Source organism: Aplidium turbinatum, chromosome 2 (genome assembly GCF_918807975.1).
Source record: "Aplidium turbinatum chromosome 2, kaAplTurb1.1, whole genome shotgun sequence".
NCBI classification, from domain to species: Eukaryota; Metazoa; Chordata; class Ascidiacea; order Aplousobranchia; family Polyclinidae; genus Aplidium; species Aplidium turbinatum.
Window position 1 is genome coordinate 11,758,563 of NC_137473.1, and position 18,410 is coordinate 11,776,972.

At 40.1% G+C, this 18,410-nt stretch overlaps 2 protein-coding genes across 4 annotated transcripts; both read left to right on the forward strand.

The window, feature by feature from the left end:
* The first annotated feature begins 761 nt into the window (after positions 1-761).
* On the forward strand, positions 762-2,745 carry LOC145788327 (uncharacterized). Its single transcript, XM_082600105.1, has 3 exons — positions 762-832; positions 1,114-2,339; positions 2,462-2,745. The coding sequence occupies exons 1-3, from the start codon at positions 762-764 to the stop codon at positions 2,743-2,745; spliced, it is 1,581 nt and encodes a 526-aa protein (XP_082456231.1).
* Positions 2,746-6,319: 3,574 nt separating this feature from the next.
* Positions 6,320-16,383, forward strand: LOC145765345 (ciliary microtubule inner protein 2C-like). 3 transcript variants are annotated; one of them, XM_082577149.1, is made up of 5 exons: positions 6,320-6,455; positions 9,323-9,458; positions 9,709-9,849; positions 11,031-11,134; positions 15,066-16,383. In XM_082577149.1, exons 1-5 carry the CDS (start codon positions 6,382-6,384, stop codon positions 15,220-15,222), a joined length of 612 nt encoding a protein of 203 aa, XP_082433275.1. In that variant the 5' UTR covers positions 6,320-6,381; the 3' UTR covers positions 15,223-16,383. The 3 variants fall into 3 exon arrangements, with proteins under 3 accessions (XP_082433275.1, XP_082433274.1, XP_082433276.1); XM_082577148.1 differs by having other exon boundaries at positions 11,031-11,143; positions 15,066-16,376; XM_082577150.1 differs by lacking the exon at positions 15,066-16,383 and adding an exon at positions 13,108-14,070 and having other exon boundaries at positions 11,031-11,143.
* The last annotated feature ends 2,027 nt before the right edge of the window (positions 16,384-18,410 follow it).

Here is an 18,410-nt window from a genome sequence, read left to right on the forward strand (position 1 = left end):
CTAAATAACCCTGTCGACGTGCATCCCTAGTATTGAACCCATTTTACTCAGGACAATCTAGTGCGCTGTTCATGTCTTGAAGGAACGCAAAGTCCATCTCACTGGCTCTTCCCTTTGAAATTCCCTTTGATTCCTTTTCCAAATTCCCTTTTGATTCCTTTTCAATCAAATTCCCTATGATTGTAATTGTAGCCTTATTTTTGTACTATTTTTCACATAATTTTTTTTATCTGTTTTCTAGGTTTGGTGGCTGTGCAAATTATAAACAGTGACATCCAACACTGTTTTTGCATATTTTTAAACCGTTTGGTTTTGCCATCTTTCCCTTTTGTTGGTGCCAAATTCGTGTGTTTACTTTACCGTTCTCTACATGTTCGCGCCAGCAAAGAAAAATAAAATTGAATTGAATTAAATTGAATTGAAATTACTTGTGCCAGCATACGCAAGGGATGAACTGATCGCTTGGGGGTGTTCTGTGGCATCGGAGGCTTCTTGGGACCACTATATTTCTTTATTTCGACGTCATACTCGAGTGCCCCATATCTTCGTTTTTCACACGTCTAATGGTGTCTTCTTGGACTGTTTTACTACTGTAACTATCTGGTTGTGTAATCAGCATGGCAAGGGAATGGGTGGATGACTTTCCGTTGGGAGACGATGTTCATCTTGGATGCCATCTTGGAAATTGCCATTATGTAATACGATATTAACGTAATACTTAGTTCTTCCTTCCTCACTTTAAACAAAATCACGCGCAAGTCATGATCCTGGATCAAGAAGCCCTGTGGCGATGGAGGAACGGCGAACCAGATGGTGCGGATACACCCAAGCTGTAGCCATGATCCCACACACAGGCGGCTCAGGCCATATGGTCGTTCTCCACTGAATCCGAGCAGCAGTGGAATCCGGCAGCCCCCTGAGCGACCGAGCAGCCCTATCTAGGAATGCTCTGCTCGCCTCCGTAGTCTGAGGACAGGGCTAGAAAAGGTGCCCTAAAAATAGCCTGCTCCATCGTACCCTGGCCAGCCTGCCGCAGCTGGTGGGGATCCCTTCACGCGGTCAAAAAAACAAAAGAAAATTCTATAGTCTCAAAATCGCTTCATGGAATGTCAGAACACTGCTCGATAACCCAAACTCCAACAGACCTGCTCGCAGAACTGCTCTCGTGGCCAGAGAACTAGCCCGCTACAACATCGACATTGCTGCCCTAAGTGAAACTCGCTTTGCTGATTCAGGACATCTGTCTGAAATAGGAGGTGGCTACACCTTCTTTTGGAGTGGCCGCAGCATAAACGAACGCCGAGAGTCTGGTGTTGGATTTGCCATCAAGTCTCTCCATGTGAAGAAACTAACTAAGTTACCTAATGGGGTAAACGACCGTCTAATGTCAATGCAGCTTCCTCTGGTCAAAAACAATGCCACTTTGATTAGTGCTTATGCCCCCACCATGACCAACAATACCGATGCAAAGGAAAAATTCTATGAAGAACTAGACTCTCTTATTGCTTCCACTCCCAAATCGGAGACGTTATTCATTCTTGGCGATTTCAATGCCCGTGTTGGTTGTGAACACCAGGTCTGGAATGGCATTATTGGAAAACATGGTATAGGAAAGTGCAATAGCAATGGTCTTCTTCTGCTAAAAACCTATGCCACCCATGGCCTAGCTATCACAAACACTATGTTCCGTCTTCCTACCCGTAACATAACATCATGGATGCACCCCCGCTCTAAACACTGGCATCTCATTGATTATGTCATAACCAGAGCCAAAGACAAACATGACGCACGTGTGACCAAAGCCATGTGTGGTGCTGACTGCTGGACTGATCACCGCTTAATAGTTTCCAACCTATCGCTTCACATCAAGCCCAAGAGAAGACCTCAAGGCCAAACAGTCACAAAACGGCTCAATATCAACCGGCTGAAGTCCCCTGACACTGTGAAGGAGTTTCAATGTGCCCTGAGAAACAATCTCTCAACCACAACCAGTAGTGATAACAACATTGAAAGTCAATGGACCACTCTACGAGACACAGTACACTCCACCGCATCTGAGGTACTAGGCCCCGCAGTCAGAAACCATCAAGACTGGTTTGATGAAAACGATGCAGAGATCATGGAAATGCTGGAAGCCAAGCGACTTCTACTTAGAGATCACCAGCGTAACCCCTTGGATGTTTCCAAGAAAACTGCCTTTACCAATATACGCAGCAAGATTCAAGCCAAGTTGCGAAACATGCAAGACTCTTGGCTCAGTGCTAAAGCTGATGAGATCCAAAGCTATGCAGATAGGCACGACACTAAGCGCTTTTACACCGCCTTAAAAACTGTGTATGGTCCGTCCACCTCTAAACCACGCCCCCTCTTTAACATCGATAGATCAACTCTGCTCACTACCAAGAGCCAAATCTTACAAAGGTGGGCGAACACTTCCATGACGTTCTCAACCGGCCTTCAGAGATAAACGACGAAGCCATTGATCGCCTCCCTCAGGTAACCACCAATCGTGAACTCGACGCCCTCCCAACAGTTGATGAAGTTCAGAAAGCCATCGACCTCTTACCCTTGGGAAAAGCCCCTGGACCTGACTCTATACCAGCAGAGATCTACAAATCAGGTGGCAAGGGCCTTGTTGACAGTCTTACTGAATTATTCCAGTCAATGTGGGTTACAGGTGTACTTCCCCAGGACTTCAAAGATGCATCTATAGTGCACATTTACAAACGCAAGGGAAATCCCTAATTGTGCGACAACCATCGAGGAATCTCCCTCCTGTCAATTGCTGGAAAAATTCTCGCTCGTGTCTTACTGAACCGCCTCTTGAACCATCTCGAGCAAGGCCTCCTCCCTGAAAGCCAGTGTGGATTTCGCCAGGGCCGAGGAACTGTAGATATGATCTTTGCGGCCAGACAGCTTCAAGAAAAGTGCATGGAGCAACACCAAGACCTTTACACTGTCTTTGTCGATTTGACAAAAGCTTTTGATACAGTGAGCAGGGAAGGGTTGTGGAAGATCATGCACAAATACTGATGCCCAAGCACATACATCTCCATTGTAAAACAATTTCATGATGGAATGATGGCCTACGTTGCTGATGACAATGAATTCTCTGAAGCCTTCCCAGTTACAAACGGCGTTAAACAGGGCTGTGTCCTGGCACCTACCTTATTTAGCATGATGTTTTCAGCAATGCTAACAGATGCTTTCAGAGATAAAGACTGCAATGGTATTCCAATTCGCTATCGTTGTGACGGAAAACTTTTTAACCTGAGACGCTTCAAAGCACTCACCAAAGTTACCGAAACTGTCATCAAAGAACTTCTGTACGCGGATGACTGTGCCCTGAACGCCTGCTCCAAAAGCGAAATCCAACAACAAATGAATAAGCTCTCCTCTGCTTGCGATAATTTTGGACTAACAATCAGCACTAAGAAAACAGAGGCAATGTATCAACCAGCCCCTGGAAAATCCTATAGCAAACCACTCATCACTGTAAACGACCAGATAATACATGCATGTCAAAGTTTCAAGTATCTCGGTAGTACTCTTTCTAACACAGCCACCATTGACCTGGAAATCAACAACAGAATCGCCAAAGCATCTATCGCCTTCGGTAGATTGAGGTCTAACGTATGGGAGAGGCGGGGAATCAAGCTGCCCACAAAGCTAAAAGTTTACAAAGCAGTTATTCTGACGACCCTTCTGTATGCATGTGAGGCCTCGACTCTTTATAGGAGACACGAAAGGCAGGTGAACCACTTCCACCTCTCCTGCCTCCGAAAGCTCCTCAAGATTCGATGGCAGGACAAAGTCCCAGACACCGAAGTTCTCAGTAAAGCAAACATGCCCAGCACTCTTACCCTCGTAAAAAAGGCACAAATAAGATGGGCTGGCCATGTCCACCGGATGCCGAACCATCGCATTCCTAAACAACTGCTCTAAGGAGAACTGACTAACGGCAAACGTCATGTAGGTGGTCAAAGAAAACGCTTTAAGGACACTTTAAAAGCTTCCATGAAAGAATTCGCCATCGACGTAGATTCGTGGGAAGACTTAGCCGCAGAACGACCAACATGGCGCAGTATTATTTATAAAGGCGCAGAATCAGCTGAGAAACACCGTACGCTATCTGCTGTCAGAAAACGAGAACATCGCAAGGCCCGAGCCTCAAACAACCTTGGCCCTAGCCAACCATCCTTCCAATGTCCATCCTGCAGCAGAAGTTTCACTGCACAGATAGGCCTCATCAGCCATCTCCGCACTCATGTAGCCTACACTGACCAAAGTCAACACTAAAAAAAAGGAAAAAGAAACTTGATCTCAGTCTCATTGGCCATCTTCGGAAACGAAGGGCGAACATCATCATCATCAATACTTAGTTCTAATGGATAGCTTGACCCCTACAACCTAGGTAATAATAATAATAATAACAATATTTATATAGCACCCATCTATAGGTAGACAAAAATCATCTTCCTAAAGTGAATGGGTAGGGAGTTATGGTCATTTCTAGGTAATGGCGGCCATCTTGGACGCCATTTTGGACGCCATCTTGGAAATTACCATTATGTAATACGATATTAACGTAATACTTAATTCTAATGGATAGCTTGACCCCTACAACCTAGGTATAGAGACATAAATCACCTTCCTAATGTGAATGGGTAGGGAGTTATGGTCATTTCTAGGTAATGGCGGCCATCTTGGACGCCATCTTGAATTTCTCAAATTGCTCAAAGGTGACAACATGTCATCAAGCAGTTTCTGAAAATAGAGACCCTTGGCTACCAAAATCAACAGCAAAAAAAAATTAATACAACAATGCAAGGTTAAGGTAAAAAATGGCATTTCGCTCCCAGACTATAAGTCCTTCTCTTAAAGAGATAATCATGTTACGTATTTCCAGATATGCAATTCATTAACGCCACAACTTTAATACTATAAAAAAATTGCGTTCTGGTGAGTAATTTTAAAGCATGCATTATAAGCTACTATAGCCAAGGTAGCCTACATTTTTCCAATGTAGCCTACGTAGATACAGTAGTAACGGATCGAAAAGTTTTTTGGAGACTCCGCAGATTCAACAAAGCATTATATACAAGAGGCCAGCCGAATTTTTAATGAAGATGCACAGTTACACACTTAGCCTACGCTTGTACTTAAACACATGCATCAATTAACACACATGCACTGCACTTTCGTACCTTCTTATCTGGCAAATCTGGCTGTGTGTTGTCAAAACCCAAGTGTTTTTAATCTTATAGAAATATCTTTATGGCTACGCTTTTGTAAATTGTTATGACATTTGAGTTTGGTACGTACCTGAAGTAGGTTATCCAAATAAGAACAAGCAAACTAAAAGCCCCGTTAGCTCAGTGGTCAAGCGCCCGACTCAAGAACAAGCGCCTCTGGTTCGGCTCCGGAGTGTGTGTGCTTGAGCAACGCATTTCAGGACTGCTCTCCATTCCGCTACACCTAGTGGATGGAATAATTTCCGGCAACACTTTAACAAGTATCGGAAACTTCACTTTGCCAATATCAGTAACCAGCCTTGAATCAAAAGCCTCTATACAAGTATGCGAAACTACCAGAAATAACCTATCAAAGGCTTTGTCAGAATGAGGATAAAGATTCAAAACCAAACCAAAAGCACAAGGAATGTCATTAAAATCACTTCCAACTTGTGAAAGAGGCAAAGGGTTCGGCAATACAAGACAGATAAATTTTAATCTAAGCTGCAAATCAAAAATAGCCTAGAAGCAGTCGTAAGCTTCGATCGATGTGAATTGTTTCAATCTATGTGAATTTGAAACCAAGCTACAACAAAAGCAAAGATCCGAGAACAATAGCAAAACACACGAGCCCTCTTCAAAGTTCTTTTGTTATAACGCCCTACACACATTCTCCTGGATTCTAGTTTGGTATAATTTTTCATGTCATTCGAAACTGATAGGACATACATAAAGTATAGATAGGTTATGGTTTCTTTGAGTTCAAACAAATGACAAAAATTGATTTGATTTTGATTAAAAGTTTATGCTTTGTCTACGTGCAGTCCAAAAACAAGAAAAAAATGAGCATTTTTAGAGGAATGTTACAAACTAGCATCAATTGTAAAGTTGTTGTGGTAGGCTGTTTAAAAGCAACAGCGTCTAATGTTCAGCCGTGTTTAGTCCTTACGTGGACAAGATTAAATTGTTGAAAGACAAGTTTACAAAACAAACAAGCCGCCAAGAAAGAATGAAGTTAATGTTTAACCCAAGTTGACTAGACGTAGACCTACACAGAAAACAAGCTGCTGCACCTACAATAAAATAATAATCTGTGAAATTTTTTGTTTGTTTGTAGCTTGGATGTGATATTGTTGCTGTTGGTAAAATGGCATCTAGAAGTGCAGGTACTTTGATAACTACCCACAATGCAACGTTTACACCACCATCGCTCATGCCTGGGTAAGTAGCAGGTAGCAGCTATTGTTGCAAGTTTAAGTTACTGCATTCACACTATATTGATAGATTTATATAAGTTTGTTTTTTTACTTAATTTGTTGATTATTTTAACTATTTTTCATTTAACATGCTGTGTAACTGTCAGTGATATGAATTAAGAGAATTTTTATTCTCGGAAAGAGAAAGCTACTAGATGTAAGTTTAATCTTGGCAGCCTCATTCACACAGGCTGTAAAGGCTTTGAACTACTGATGCGTGTCCAGTTCCCAAGACTGGCAAAGTGAAGTTTCAATTTGTTGAAGTGCCGATGTACTGTAGGCTATGTGAACTACTCCATGCACGAGGGCAGTTGGCCGGAATGCTAGATAACCGTCCTTAAAAAGCGCGTTGCTCAAGCGTGTGCCGGAAGTGACGGTTTCATGAGAGGTGGGGATTGGGATGATCACTCCCATTAAACACAGAAAAGTAACTATATTTACGATGTGTTTGCAAATTCTGGTTAAAATAGACCTACACACTACTGTGCTTTGTTGAAATCCCACCCCCCTCAGGCTACATGCTGGATGCACCCCTGCATGCCGATAAGTTGAACCAGTTTATTTTGATCTTGCGGTTGTTCGATCAAAGTTGGTTGGATTTATTTTGAAATGAAGAAAGGGCAAGATGAACTACCGCTGACTTAACTCTCAGACCATAGTTAGACGCGGCCGCCCAGCTAGAAAGCTACGTATATTACACGTTGATTTTTGGTTGATTTTAGGTAGTATGGTATCTTAGGTAGAATTCAGGTGTTATTAAGGAGTTTGTGTACACCAACACAAATTCACTTGTTTAAAAAACATTTTTTTAGAGACATATTTTAGCTATCATTTAGTATGACTAGTGTGTAAATATGATTCTAGAAGTTTTATCAGGGATTCTTTTTTGAATATAACTCTTGCAAAAATAACACGTGTTTTCCACGTATATTACACGTGTTCAAATTCCTATGATTATTTGACTAATTTTTAAGGTATATAAGGTAAAATTACACCCAGAAGAGGGCATACAAAAGAGAAGAAATGTTTACCCGAGCAGAAGGATGTTTTACCGGAATTTTTTGTATGTTGATTATATGTTGTTTCCACGTGTATTGCACGTTTCCATCTGTTGAAAAGTAACACGTGTTTTCCACGTATATTAAACGTGTTGAAGTTCTTTCGTTCATTTGGGCAATTTTTAATCTGTGTTAGGTAAAACTACCTCCCAAGGACGGTATAAACAGAAAGAATTCTCCACTCAAGTGGATTGGTGTCAACCACGCTCCTCCGCATTTTTTAGGATATAAGTTAGATTATGTGTTTTTGTAGGTATTTTTACACGTTTTTATTACGTTATGTAAAAAGGAAACTTCATGACATTTTTTAGTCGCAAATTAATGTGATCTTTTAACGATAGTTCTTAGTGTAAATTTAAGTGGTCTCGCTTACTGATATTAAACAATTACTTACTAAGGTTTGGTACGGTAGCCACTTTAACAAGTCGAAATTCTGCCACTAAAAATGACCAGAATGAAACCGCCAACCAATCATAAGCTCTGGTTTAAGTGACGTAAAAATGGCGAAAAGAAGATGATACAAAGCAAATTAAGTGATGGATTTTTTGTCAGCTGGTTGGCTTAGGGGTTTTGTCAGCTGGTTGGCTTTCATTGACGCGGGTTCGATTCCCACCACTGCTATTGCTCTTTTTCTTCTCTAAATCCAAATAAAGTTCAAAACAAGCGTTAACTCTCCGAATGAGTGCTAGAAGGGTCACAATTGGACAGTAGCCTCTTATAACAATATGTGTTAAATAAATACAAATGTGTTAAAGTGTTGATTTCAGATACGGTACGCGGAAATTAGGTAGAATGTGGGTGTAAAAACACGTAAAATCCACCACCAAATATACGTGTAATACACGTGAAATAGTGTCGACACTTATACGTGTATTATACGTGAAAATTAACGTATAATACACGACCCAAGGAAGGTAGAATCTACGTGTCAGATACGAGGAAATTAGGTGTAATGCGGGTGTAAAACACGTAAAATCCACTACCAAATATACGTGTAATGCACGTGAAATAGTGTCTACACATATGCGTGTATTATACGTGAAAATTAACGTATAATACACGACCCAAGGAACGTAGAATCTACGTGTCAGATACGAGGAAATTAGGTGTAATGCGGGTGTAAAACACGTAAAATCCACCACCAAATATACGTGTAATGCACGTGAAATAGTGTCTACACATATGCGTGTATTATACGTGAAAATTAACGTATAATACACGACCCAAGGAACGTAGAATCTACGTGTCAGATACGAGGAAATTAGGTGTAATGCGGGCGTAAAACACGTAAAATCCACCACCAAATATACGTGTAATGCACGTGAAATAGTGTCTACACATATGCGTGTATTATACGTGAAAATTAACGTATAATACACGACCCAAGGTACGTAGAATCTACGTGTCAGATACGAGGAAATTAGGTGTAATGCGGGTGTAAAACACGTAAAATCCACTACCAAATATACGTGGAAAACACGTGTATTAGTGTTGTCAGATACGAGGAAATTAGGTGTAATGCGGGCGTAAAACACGTAAAATCCACCACCAGATATACGTGTAATGCACGTGAAATAGTGTCTACACATATGCGTGTATTATACGTGAAAATTAACGTATAATACACGACCCAAGGTACGTAGAATCTACGTGTAATACACGTGAAACTTCTAGCTGGGCGTTGGCCAATATTGAAAAGCATGGTACCTCGCGTGTACCCTATGTATGCTGGTTTAGCCTACTTGTCATCGCAATCACCATTCTCTGTGTTTAGGTATCGTGGGTATGTTCCCAACATAATGTACAAGTACGGTGACACTTATGGAAATGCCACGTTAAAGTATTTTCAAGACTTTCGATCGGCAACACTCAACTCAAGCAGATCAACATATGCAAGGAGAGGTGGAGATGTAAGTTGAAAAACTGTCTATAGCATAGCTTACTGTAGTAATTCTCAAAGTAAAGTTCTACGAAATAGGTTTGTTAAAAAAAAAAAATGAACTGAAAAAATCGACTTGCAGGAAAATACAATTAGCAAAATACCAACTGCTCATGTTTCTGTGTTTTAACAACCTTCTCGTGTTTCACTTGTCTGGTCTAAAACATAAATAGCGATAAATTACATCAGAAATCATCTTTTAATTTGTGTTTCTTGTTTAGTTCCCGACCATTTACACACATGACCCAAGCCTAGTCATGAGCAACCGGTGCAGAACCAGAGAGAAACACAGAACAACACCCACGTGGAGCCGTTACAATCTGGATTATGACAGGACCACAGAATTGCAAGAGATGGATAAGGTACGTTGTAAAAAATACTAGACTGCTGCAAACAGAAGTTACAAAACCAAACTGATGCTGTCAGGCCCGGATTTAGGGGAGGAGGCAGAGGATGTAGGTGCCCCAGGCCCCCTTTTGAAGGGCCCCCCGACGTGAAAAAAATGTGATTTTGTGTTATTATTTTTTTTTTTCTTTCATCTTTTGAAGTTTCTGCAAAATGCTGTGTAGTGCTGGATTAATGCTACTGTAGACGTAGAGGTGGTTTTTCGCGCCGTTTGCGCAAAAAATAATTATTGCACAGGGGCCCCCGATCTAAAAGTGCGCCTGCCTCCAATCAGATAAATCCGGCCCTGGATGCTGTAACATAGTCGTCAAGCTCCTAAATTACTTTTAAGTTTTAGGTTTTTTTCATTGTTTTCATTTTTGTGAGCTTTGAAATCACTGAAGTTTTGTTGTTTAATCTTTTGTTCAGGGGTGCGTACGCTCTCTTAAAGGGCGGGGAAACCCAAATTAACTTTGCGAGTTTTTTGTTTCAGCGTGATGTCATTGTGTACAACATGCGTTTTAGCAAAAAAATAATCCAAATTTTGTTGCCCTCGTCTCGCTAAGGCCGCTTTTGTTTGATACCCGTTTGCGAGGTCTCGTTGCGCATCAAGCTGAGATTCTGTTCGCTGTGACGTCACAAGGTACATATAGTTGTGGCCAAAAGTTTAAGACCAGACTTGATTTATGACGATTTTTGCATTACTTCAAAATACTGCATCAGATATTAGATGATGCATAAAGATGATGCAACTGAAACAATATATGATGCAGTATTTTGAAGTAATGCAAAAATCGTCATAAATCAAGTCTGGTCTTAAACTTTTGGCCATAACTATATGTACCTTGTGACGTCACAGCGAACAGAATCACAGCTTGATGCGCGCGAGACCTCGCAAACGGGTATCAAACAAAAGCGGCCTTAGCGAGACGAGGGCAACAAAATTTGGATTATTTTTTTGCTAAAACGCATGTTGTACGCAATGACATCACGCTGAAACAAAAAACTCGCAAAAAGTGAATTTGGGTTTCCCCGCCCTTTAAATAAAATGAGTGTTAAAGAAATCAAGTAGGCTTACAGTTGGAAAATTAAACATAGCTTCAGACTTAATCTACGGCTATCGTTGTAAGTTAGCCATAACTTCAATAATTTCTTACAGTTGTCGCAAAAGCACAGAGAAGCATACAAAGATAAAACGGAAACTGTGGAGCGACAGAAATTTTTTGTTGTTCCAGTAAAAGCGCATGAAAGGTTCCCAGAGATGTTCCATGAGTAAGTTGTCTATCTTACATTACTTAGGCTACAGGATTTTTACCATTTTTTAAAGATTGGTAGTGTTGAGTTTAAAGAGGTTTTGCTGTGCCTTTATTCCCATAAGTAAAATAAGTGGCTTATAGCAGTGGTTCCCAACTCGTTTTTAAGGCGACCCATTTTTACAAAAAATTCAGTGCGGTAAAATCTTGCGACCCAAGCCAATTGTCTTAGTATTTTAAAAGCCATGCAAGATTGCGTTGCAAACAAACAGCACTACAAAAGCAGTAACTTTTTCCAAAAATGATATGTTTATGAAATCACCAATGAGATAGCTATGCTGGCTTGCTGTCAGTGAGTTTTTGAAATCGAAGAGCTATTTTGCTAAGGCATAGCCGCATGTCGGTTTTAACTTCCAGCCGGTTTCGCTGTTTAGTAGTTTTCAATGCACACATGGCGCTAAATCCAGTCTCACAAAGCCAAGTTGTTGCAAATGGAATCTGTTTTTGAATCCCTAATTGTGAAACTGTGGGATACACTTTGTACATGGAAGCCCAAAAGTGGATGTTTGCGAAATCTTTGGAGTGTTTGTCTTTGAAGGACGCAAAAGAAATACGATTTGCTGCTTCTGTCGTTATGTCCAATTGTCCATAAACTCTTCTGCAACATGGATGGGAAGTCGAGGCAGATCTTTTCCAACAAGTGGATCAATTATCCAATCATTTTGGCTACTAGGTGTTAGAGATTCTCCACGGTAATGCACAAACTTTTTGGCAAACTGTTCCAGGTGTCCAACTTCGGTTTGTTTAATATCAACTTCCTTGACACAAATATATTGCGTTAGCTGAGGAAATACATCGTACTCATCTCTGGTGGCATAACTTTTCCAGAATATGAGTTTTTTGTAGTAAGCAGAAACTTTTGCGGCGCGATCAATCACCGTAAAACCGTTGCCTTGCGTAGATAAATTTAGTGAATTCAGAGAGTCAAATATATCGGCAAGGTAAGCAACTTTTGCATTGAAATTTTCTTGCAAAAACTTCTAAGCTAATCTCACAAGTTCTGTTGCCTCAGGAAGATTGCAATCTCCTCCAGCAAATTACAAACTCGCTTTAGGACACGACCTCGTGACAGCCATCGCACTTCTGTGTGCAGCAGCAATGCTTGATAATAATTAGAATCCATGTCAGTGCACAAACACGAAAACAAACGCCAATTTAGTGGACTTGCTTTGATGAAGTTTACACACTTCACAACATCATTCAACACTTCGTGCCGCTCTTGATACAGCTTTTTTGCAGCAAAGGCCTCTCTCTGTGAAGAAAGCAATGAGTCCATACAGCACTTGGGGCTTTATCTTTGATGCGTTTTACCACATCAGACTATGTGTGGTCCAACGTGTGGCAAAATTTGTCATGGTTTGTCCTACATAGTGTTCGTGACATATAGTGCATGTTACAATGTATATCTCGTAATTTTGGCAGGTTAGTTTATGTTTGAGACTGAAAGTTTTGTTGAGTTTCCATTTAGTAATAATATTAACAATAATATAAACGAAAACTGTTAAAACTTCTTGCACTACGATCATGCTACAAAGCTTTCCGATGTCTCGACATGAAACGCTTCATGACTTGTGGTTATATTTTCCAGTTTTGTGATCGATCTCTTCACGTTTTAAAATTTTTTTATTGTTATTTTTCGCCCAAGATACAATATGCCCGAAAAACAAGCGACCCAAAAAAATAATCAAGCGACCCAACTTTGGGTCGCGACCCATGTGTTGGGAACCACTGGCTTATAGCCTACAAAAGATAATTAACCTTGACTTCCGTTTTTTGATGTGATGCAGGAATATTAGTCAAATGTTAAAGGTTTTTATTTTCTTGCGGTTTGTTTGTGCTCATTTTAAGATTTTTTAAAATAACTTTGTTGTGCTGGATTTGATCCAGATGATTTGAATTTGTTTTTTATTTTTAATCACCAAGAAAGAAATCTTGGAACAGGACATATGGCTCAAGAGCTCCAGCTGACGAAATGTCAAAAAAACGTTTGTGCATGTTTTACAGGGAAGGAAATGCGTCGCTCATATAGTTTATCAGATTAACAAATTTTAACATTTTAAAATTATATAGCCCACTGTTTATATTCTAAAGTTTTTATCTCCTTAATTCAAACTCTTGTGTGGTGACCTACTTTCTTATCTTGTAGGATCCGTATAGCATAGTAGCATATAAGTAAGCCTACGGCCTTTTTCAGAGTTTACTTTGAACAAGGCTAGAACTCACATGTTGTCCTATTCCCAGTAGCATTGACAGGGTGGACAAAAGGATAGTTTTGGACCCAGGCCCGGGATAATTTTAAAAGCCAGGGACTTTCTCAAGGAGCCAGGGATTTTGAAGTTACCACAGCGTACTTTTTTGGATATAGTTTTAATTAGAAGTGTCTTGATTTTGGACTAAAAATCTCATTGGTTCCGGGTCCAAATTATCCTCTCAACGGACCTGCCTATTCATATTTGTGTTTGAAAACTACAGGCCTCAACTAAGTAACTTCATCAGCAAGACAACCATACTTTCCCAAAAATTTGTCCTCACAACTGTAACAAGTAGGCTGATAATACAAATGCAATACTGCTGTGAAAATTGGATAGGCTAAAAATTAAGTCGTTCTTAGCCTACCAACTTTAGCTGGAGGCTATGTGTTGTATACGTGCACAAGTTGAAGTGCGATGCATTTGTACTTAAATGAACTTTGACGGAATTGTTTTGATATGACATTACATCGTTATGTAAGCGCTTTGTGTGATATTTTGTTTTCGTTTTGATTTGATGCATGCTTAGCTGTAGATGTTGATAAACTGTGTAGGCTGTTGTCGTGACTAATATTTGCTGTTACTAATATCAGTGCTTTTTACGAAAAACAATTAAACAATGATGGTTTGACCTTGATTATAGGATACTTAGTCCGCCCCGTTAGCTCAGTGTTTACGCGCCCGGCTCAAGATCACACGGCGCTGGTTCGACTCTCGGGGTGTGCGCTTGAGCAACCCTTTCAGGACTACTCTCCATTCAGCAGCATCTAATAAATGGAATAATTCCCCGGCAACAACATTTTTAACAATCGGAAAACTTCACTCTACCAATCTCGGTAACCGGCCCTGCGTCAAGAGCCTCTGCAAAGTATGCGAAACTACCAGGAATAACCAATCAAGGCTTTGTCAGTCCGAGGATAAAGATTCAAAACCAAACCAAACATGTGGATTTATTTTTTATTCCATGTAGTTGAGCTGCTCATCCAAGTTTAATTTTTACAAGTAATGAATGATCAAAAATATGTTGCAAACACTTTTTGGAGCAGCTTAACAATCGCAAAAGTGGTCAATAACGTGTCTAGAAATCTTACAAATATCTAGGCCTACACTGGTTATCATTTTGGAAAAACATTCTATGCTTACCAGAAGTTTCCAACCTGTGTGATCATGATTCATGAACCTCTTGGGTGTCTGTAAAACACTTTACGAGATTTTGTAAACGCATTGCTATTAGATAAAATGCAAAAATTGAATTGCCCAAATTCACAGGTGACATATCAAAGTAATTTAGCTGAATCTTGACACAGTTATAACTTTGCCTACTTTTAAAAATTTATAGATCCGAAATCTGAATATTTTTTTTTATTTTGAATAGGGGTTTGTGAATATAAAAAATTTGGAACCGCTGATTTATAAGTTCAGACACCAGGTCTAAAACGACTTAAATTTTCTTCAAAGTCAAAATAAATTTCATAACATAATGTTCTGGGAAACAAGTGGTTTCGAAAGGCAATTAAAGTTTTTCTCTCTGCTGCAGAGTAGTTTTGTCGTAGAATTAAAACTGTGTAGAATGCCTAGAACCATTCAAACAAGATCAGGTTAATTTTATAATTTTTTCCCTTTCTTTTACAGCACGGCTGACGCCAGTCGATTGACACGGTCAGTTGACTTTGACGTCATGAATGTTAACGATGTCACCACACGCAAGGTTATGATGCTTGATCGTTTTCATCCGCTATCTGGTGTCAGAGATCGCGCTATACGTGATGTGCATTTTGAAAAGCGGTGAAGCGGAGTTTTAAAGCGTGGTCTGTCGTCGTATCAAGCACTTAAATCGTAGGATATTGTTTTAAATTAAAATAGACCTGTTCAAAAATCCGGAAAAAATACTTTTAGAGAAATTTCGGAAACCTAATATTGTACTGTAACCGAAAGCAAAAAAATCACATTTGACTTCATAGTTTATATGTTTCGACTACTGAGAAAAATGACACTTTTTGCGCCTCTTGGCTAAGCCGTACATTGTTACATGTAATCTAAAACCAATTTGGCCCCCAGTTCGATACCGTGTCGTGAAAACAGACCCTTTTTCTAGCTGCACCCTAAATATAGGGGAGTGAAAAGGACGTCATCACATAATACTTCTGAATTCTGACCATCTCAACGAAAACAATAGGCCTATAACTTATATCAACATAGCAAAGGATTTCGCTCTAAGGACTGCTCTCCATTTAGAGGCACCTAGTGAATGGAATAATTCCAGGCAACAACACTTCAACAATCGGAAAACTTCACTTTGCCAATCTCGGTAACCGGCCCTGCGTCAAAAGCCTCTACAGTCTACAAGTAGGCCTATGTGAAACTACCATAAATAACCTATCAAGACTTTGTCAGTCCGAGGATAAAGATTCAAAACCAAACCAATGTAGCAAAAGTGAAGCAGAAAAAAGTAAAAGCGACAAACATGAGAATAACGCATTTCCAAAGACTACGTCACTTGTTGTTTGCGTTTGACTGACTTTGACTGACTCTCAAAAATGTAGGCTACAATAAACCGTCTTTAAATTGATGCTGAGAAAATAAACATCATTAAGCTCACCGCCTTTTACTTTGTGAAAACAAGAAGTTACAATGTGCACTTCTTGCTTGTAGACTACAGTGGTTTTTACTTTTAGGTTATTTAGCTTATTACATTTATTGCAAAAAAATGTGTTGCAGTTTCTTGTTACTTTTGATCGATATCTAAGAGGGTAATAAATTGACCGGCTATAGGCTCATAACTTCATGAAAAACAGTCGCTATTAACAGTCGCAGTAACGTTGCTAATAACGCAACAGTCAACAATAATGTAATGTCAGAGAGCTTTTCAATAAATCCGCCCGAATAGCTGTTTATCAAGCGACTGACTTCATAAACGAAGAAACAGCAAGATAAAGAGTCTCTGATTATACTCCAGGGGAAAGCGAATTACAATGACTGCTCTCCATTTAGTGGCACCCAGTGGATGGAATAACACTGTCAACACCTCAACAACAATCGGAAACTTAACTCGGTGACCGGCCTGCGTCAGTGGTTCAAAGCCTCTACAACTACAAGAATGCGAAACTGCCAAGATTAAGCTCTCAAAAAAGATTTTTTAGTCCTAGGATAAAGATTCAATCAATCAACAACTAACAATACACTAATCTGATCGCTGGGCCTGCTCCAGTGATTCATGTCCACCACAATAGTTCAGCTGCGAAGAAATAGCAAGATCTAAAAGAACTCTGTTTCATCGCTCGCATAGTCAACATACAAGTAAGTGAAACTACCGGGATTAAAGTGCAACTGCACGATGACTTTGACCGCACTTTATCTGAAAGAGCATGTTTCAATCTGTAAATACCAACCTCGCCCTTACTTTTTAAAGCTATATTTATCTCAATAAAAATTATCAAAACTCTGGTTTTCCACGCGCTTGTATTTTTGGCCACGATCCTGCAATGGCGGATTGATTGTATTGCGCAACACGCGGATTATGACGTCAGTTGGAGTCAGACTGAAGCGACAATCGCTTTTGCAAGTCCTTCATTTGTGTTTGTTCTAGAGCAGTGGTTCCCAAAGTGGGCGCCAGCGCCCCCCTGGGGGCGTTTGCGACCATGAAGGGGGCGCTGGTTACAAAGTGGGCGTTTGGGGGGCGCTGAGAGTAAATCGGGGTAGTTACAAGAAGAGGATTGCAAAGCATTTTTGTCATGTTTCGCTTCAAAGAAGTGCAAAAGAAGACGGTGACTATAAGAGCTCTGTGGCAGATATTGTGGCAATTATGTTGGCAACTTCGCTCCGCAGTACCTCACAAGTTAGTTGAGGTCGTAACGTAACGCATGACAATTTGAAGCACTGCGGTTACGCAAATCCGATTTTACAATCCGACAATATTTTGATCTAGCATTCGTCTTAATTTGTCTATGAAGACTGTCATCAAAGCAGTGAATAAAATTAAAGCGCACGCTCTGAATACACGCTCATTCAAACGATTGTGCAATGAGAATGATGAAGCTTTTGAGCGCTTACTACTCCACACCGAAGTACGATCGCTTTCCAAGAGAAATTGCCTTGCACGATTTTATTCCCTGTTTGAAACTATCGTGGAATTTCTAAATAGTTGTGACCCTGGCCTTGCGAATGACGTCCTGGTTGTGAGAAATGATATCGCCTACTTGTCAGACATATTTTCCAATTTTAATGAATTGAAATTATCCTATCAGGGTAACGAAATAAGCTCGTGTTGTATCAGCGAAATTTAGCTAGACGAGAATTTTTCCAATTCTCAAGCTTGCATCAACTTGATACCAGTGACAAAGGCATATCTGATGTTGGTATAGACGTACAGCAATCATCTTCAAGAAGTACACAAAGGCATGGGAGTTCGATTCCAGGATGTATTCCAGTTAGAAATCCATGACTGGATAATCGACCTCTTCTGTGATATTTCCGAACATGGAATTTTTGAGAAAGAACTGATAACATTGTAAAGCGATTTTGCACTCAAAACGAAGTTCAATATCTCGTATCAATCGTTCTGGCTACAGAACTAAATCAAAGAGAAATACCCTCACGTGTGGAATCGGGTCAAAGTTTTTATCATAGCCTTTCCCAGCTCATGCTTGGTGGAACGTGCTTTCAGTGCCGTGACAACGATTCTGGATAACAAAAGAAACCGTCTTGATATAGTTAGATGGGGAGACTTAAGATTGTTCCCATCCTAATTGAAACCCGATCTCAAGAGGCTGATGGCATTGCACCAACCTCATCGGTCTCATTGGAATTGGACTGTGATAAATGGAAAAAAAACTTTGGTTTTACTTTTTTTGTCGAAGGGGGCGTTTGATACTCTGTTCGTTGTCCAGGGGGGCGCTATTAAAAAAAAGTTTGGGAAACACTGTTCTAGAGCAGTGGTCGGCAACCTTTTTTAACAAAAGAGCGATTCTGTTACATATT

What these genes read in the sequence shown, in the direction of transcription:
- LOC145765345 (XM_082577148.1), top strand. Translation starts at nt 6,382, where the DNA reads ATGGCATCTAGAAGTGCAGGTACTTTGATAACTACCCACAATGCAACG. An exon ending in CCACCATCGCTCATGCCTGG is followed by an intron (nt 6,456 to 9,322) that starts GTAAGTAGCAGG and finishes CTCTGTGTTTAG; the next exon opens with GTATCGTGGGTATGTTCCCA. An exon ending in AATTGCAAGAGATGGATAAG is followed by an intron (nt 9,850 to 11,030) that starts GTACGTTGTAAA and finishes AATTTCTTACAG; the next exon opens with TTGTCGCAAAAGCACAGAGA.
- LOC145788327 (XM_082600105.1), top strand. Translation starts at nt 762, where the DNA reads ATGATCCTGGATCAAGAAGCCCTGTGGCGATGGAGGAACGGCGAACCA. An exon ending in GGTGCGGATACACCCAAGCT is followed by an intron (nt 833 to 1,113) that starts GTAGCCATGATC and finishes ATGGAATGTCAG; the next exon opens with AACACTGCTCGATAACCCAA. An exon ending in CGCCTTAAAAACTGTGTATG is followed by an intron (nt 2,340 to 2,461) that starts GTCCGTCCACCT and finishes ACCGGCCTTCAG; the next exon opens with AGATAAACGACGAAGCCATT.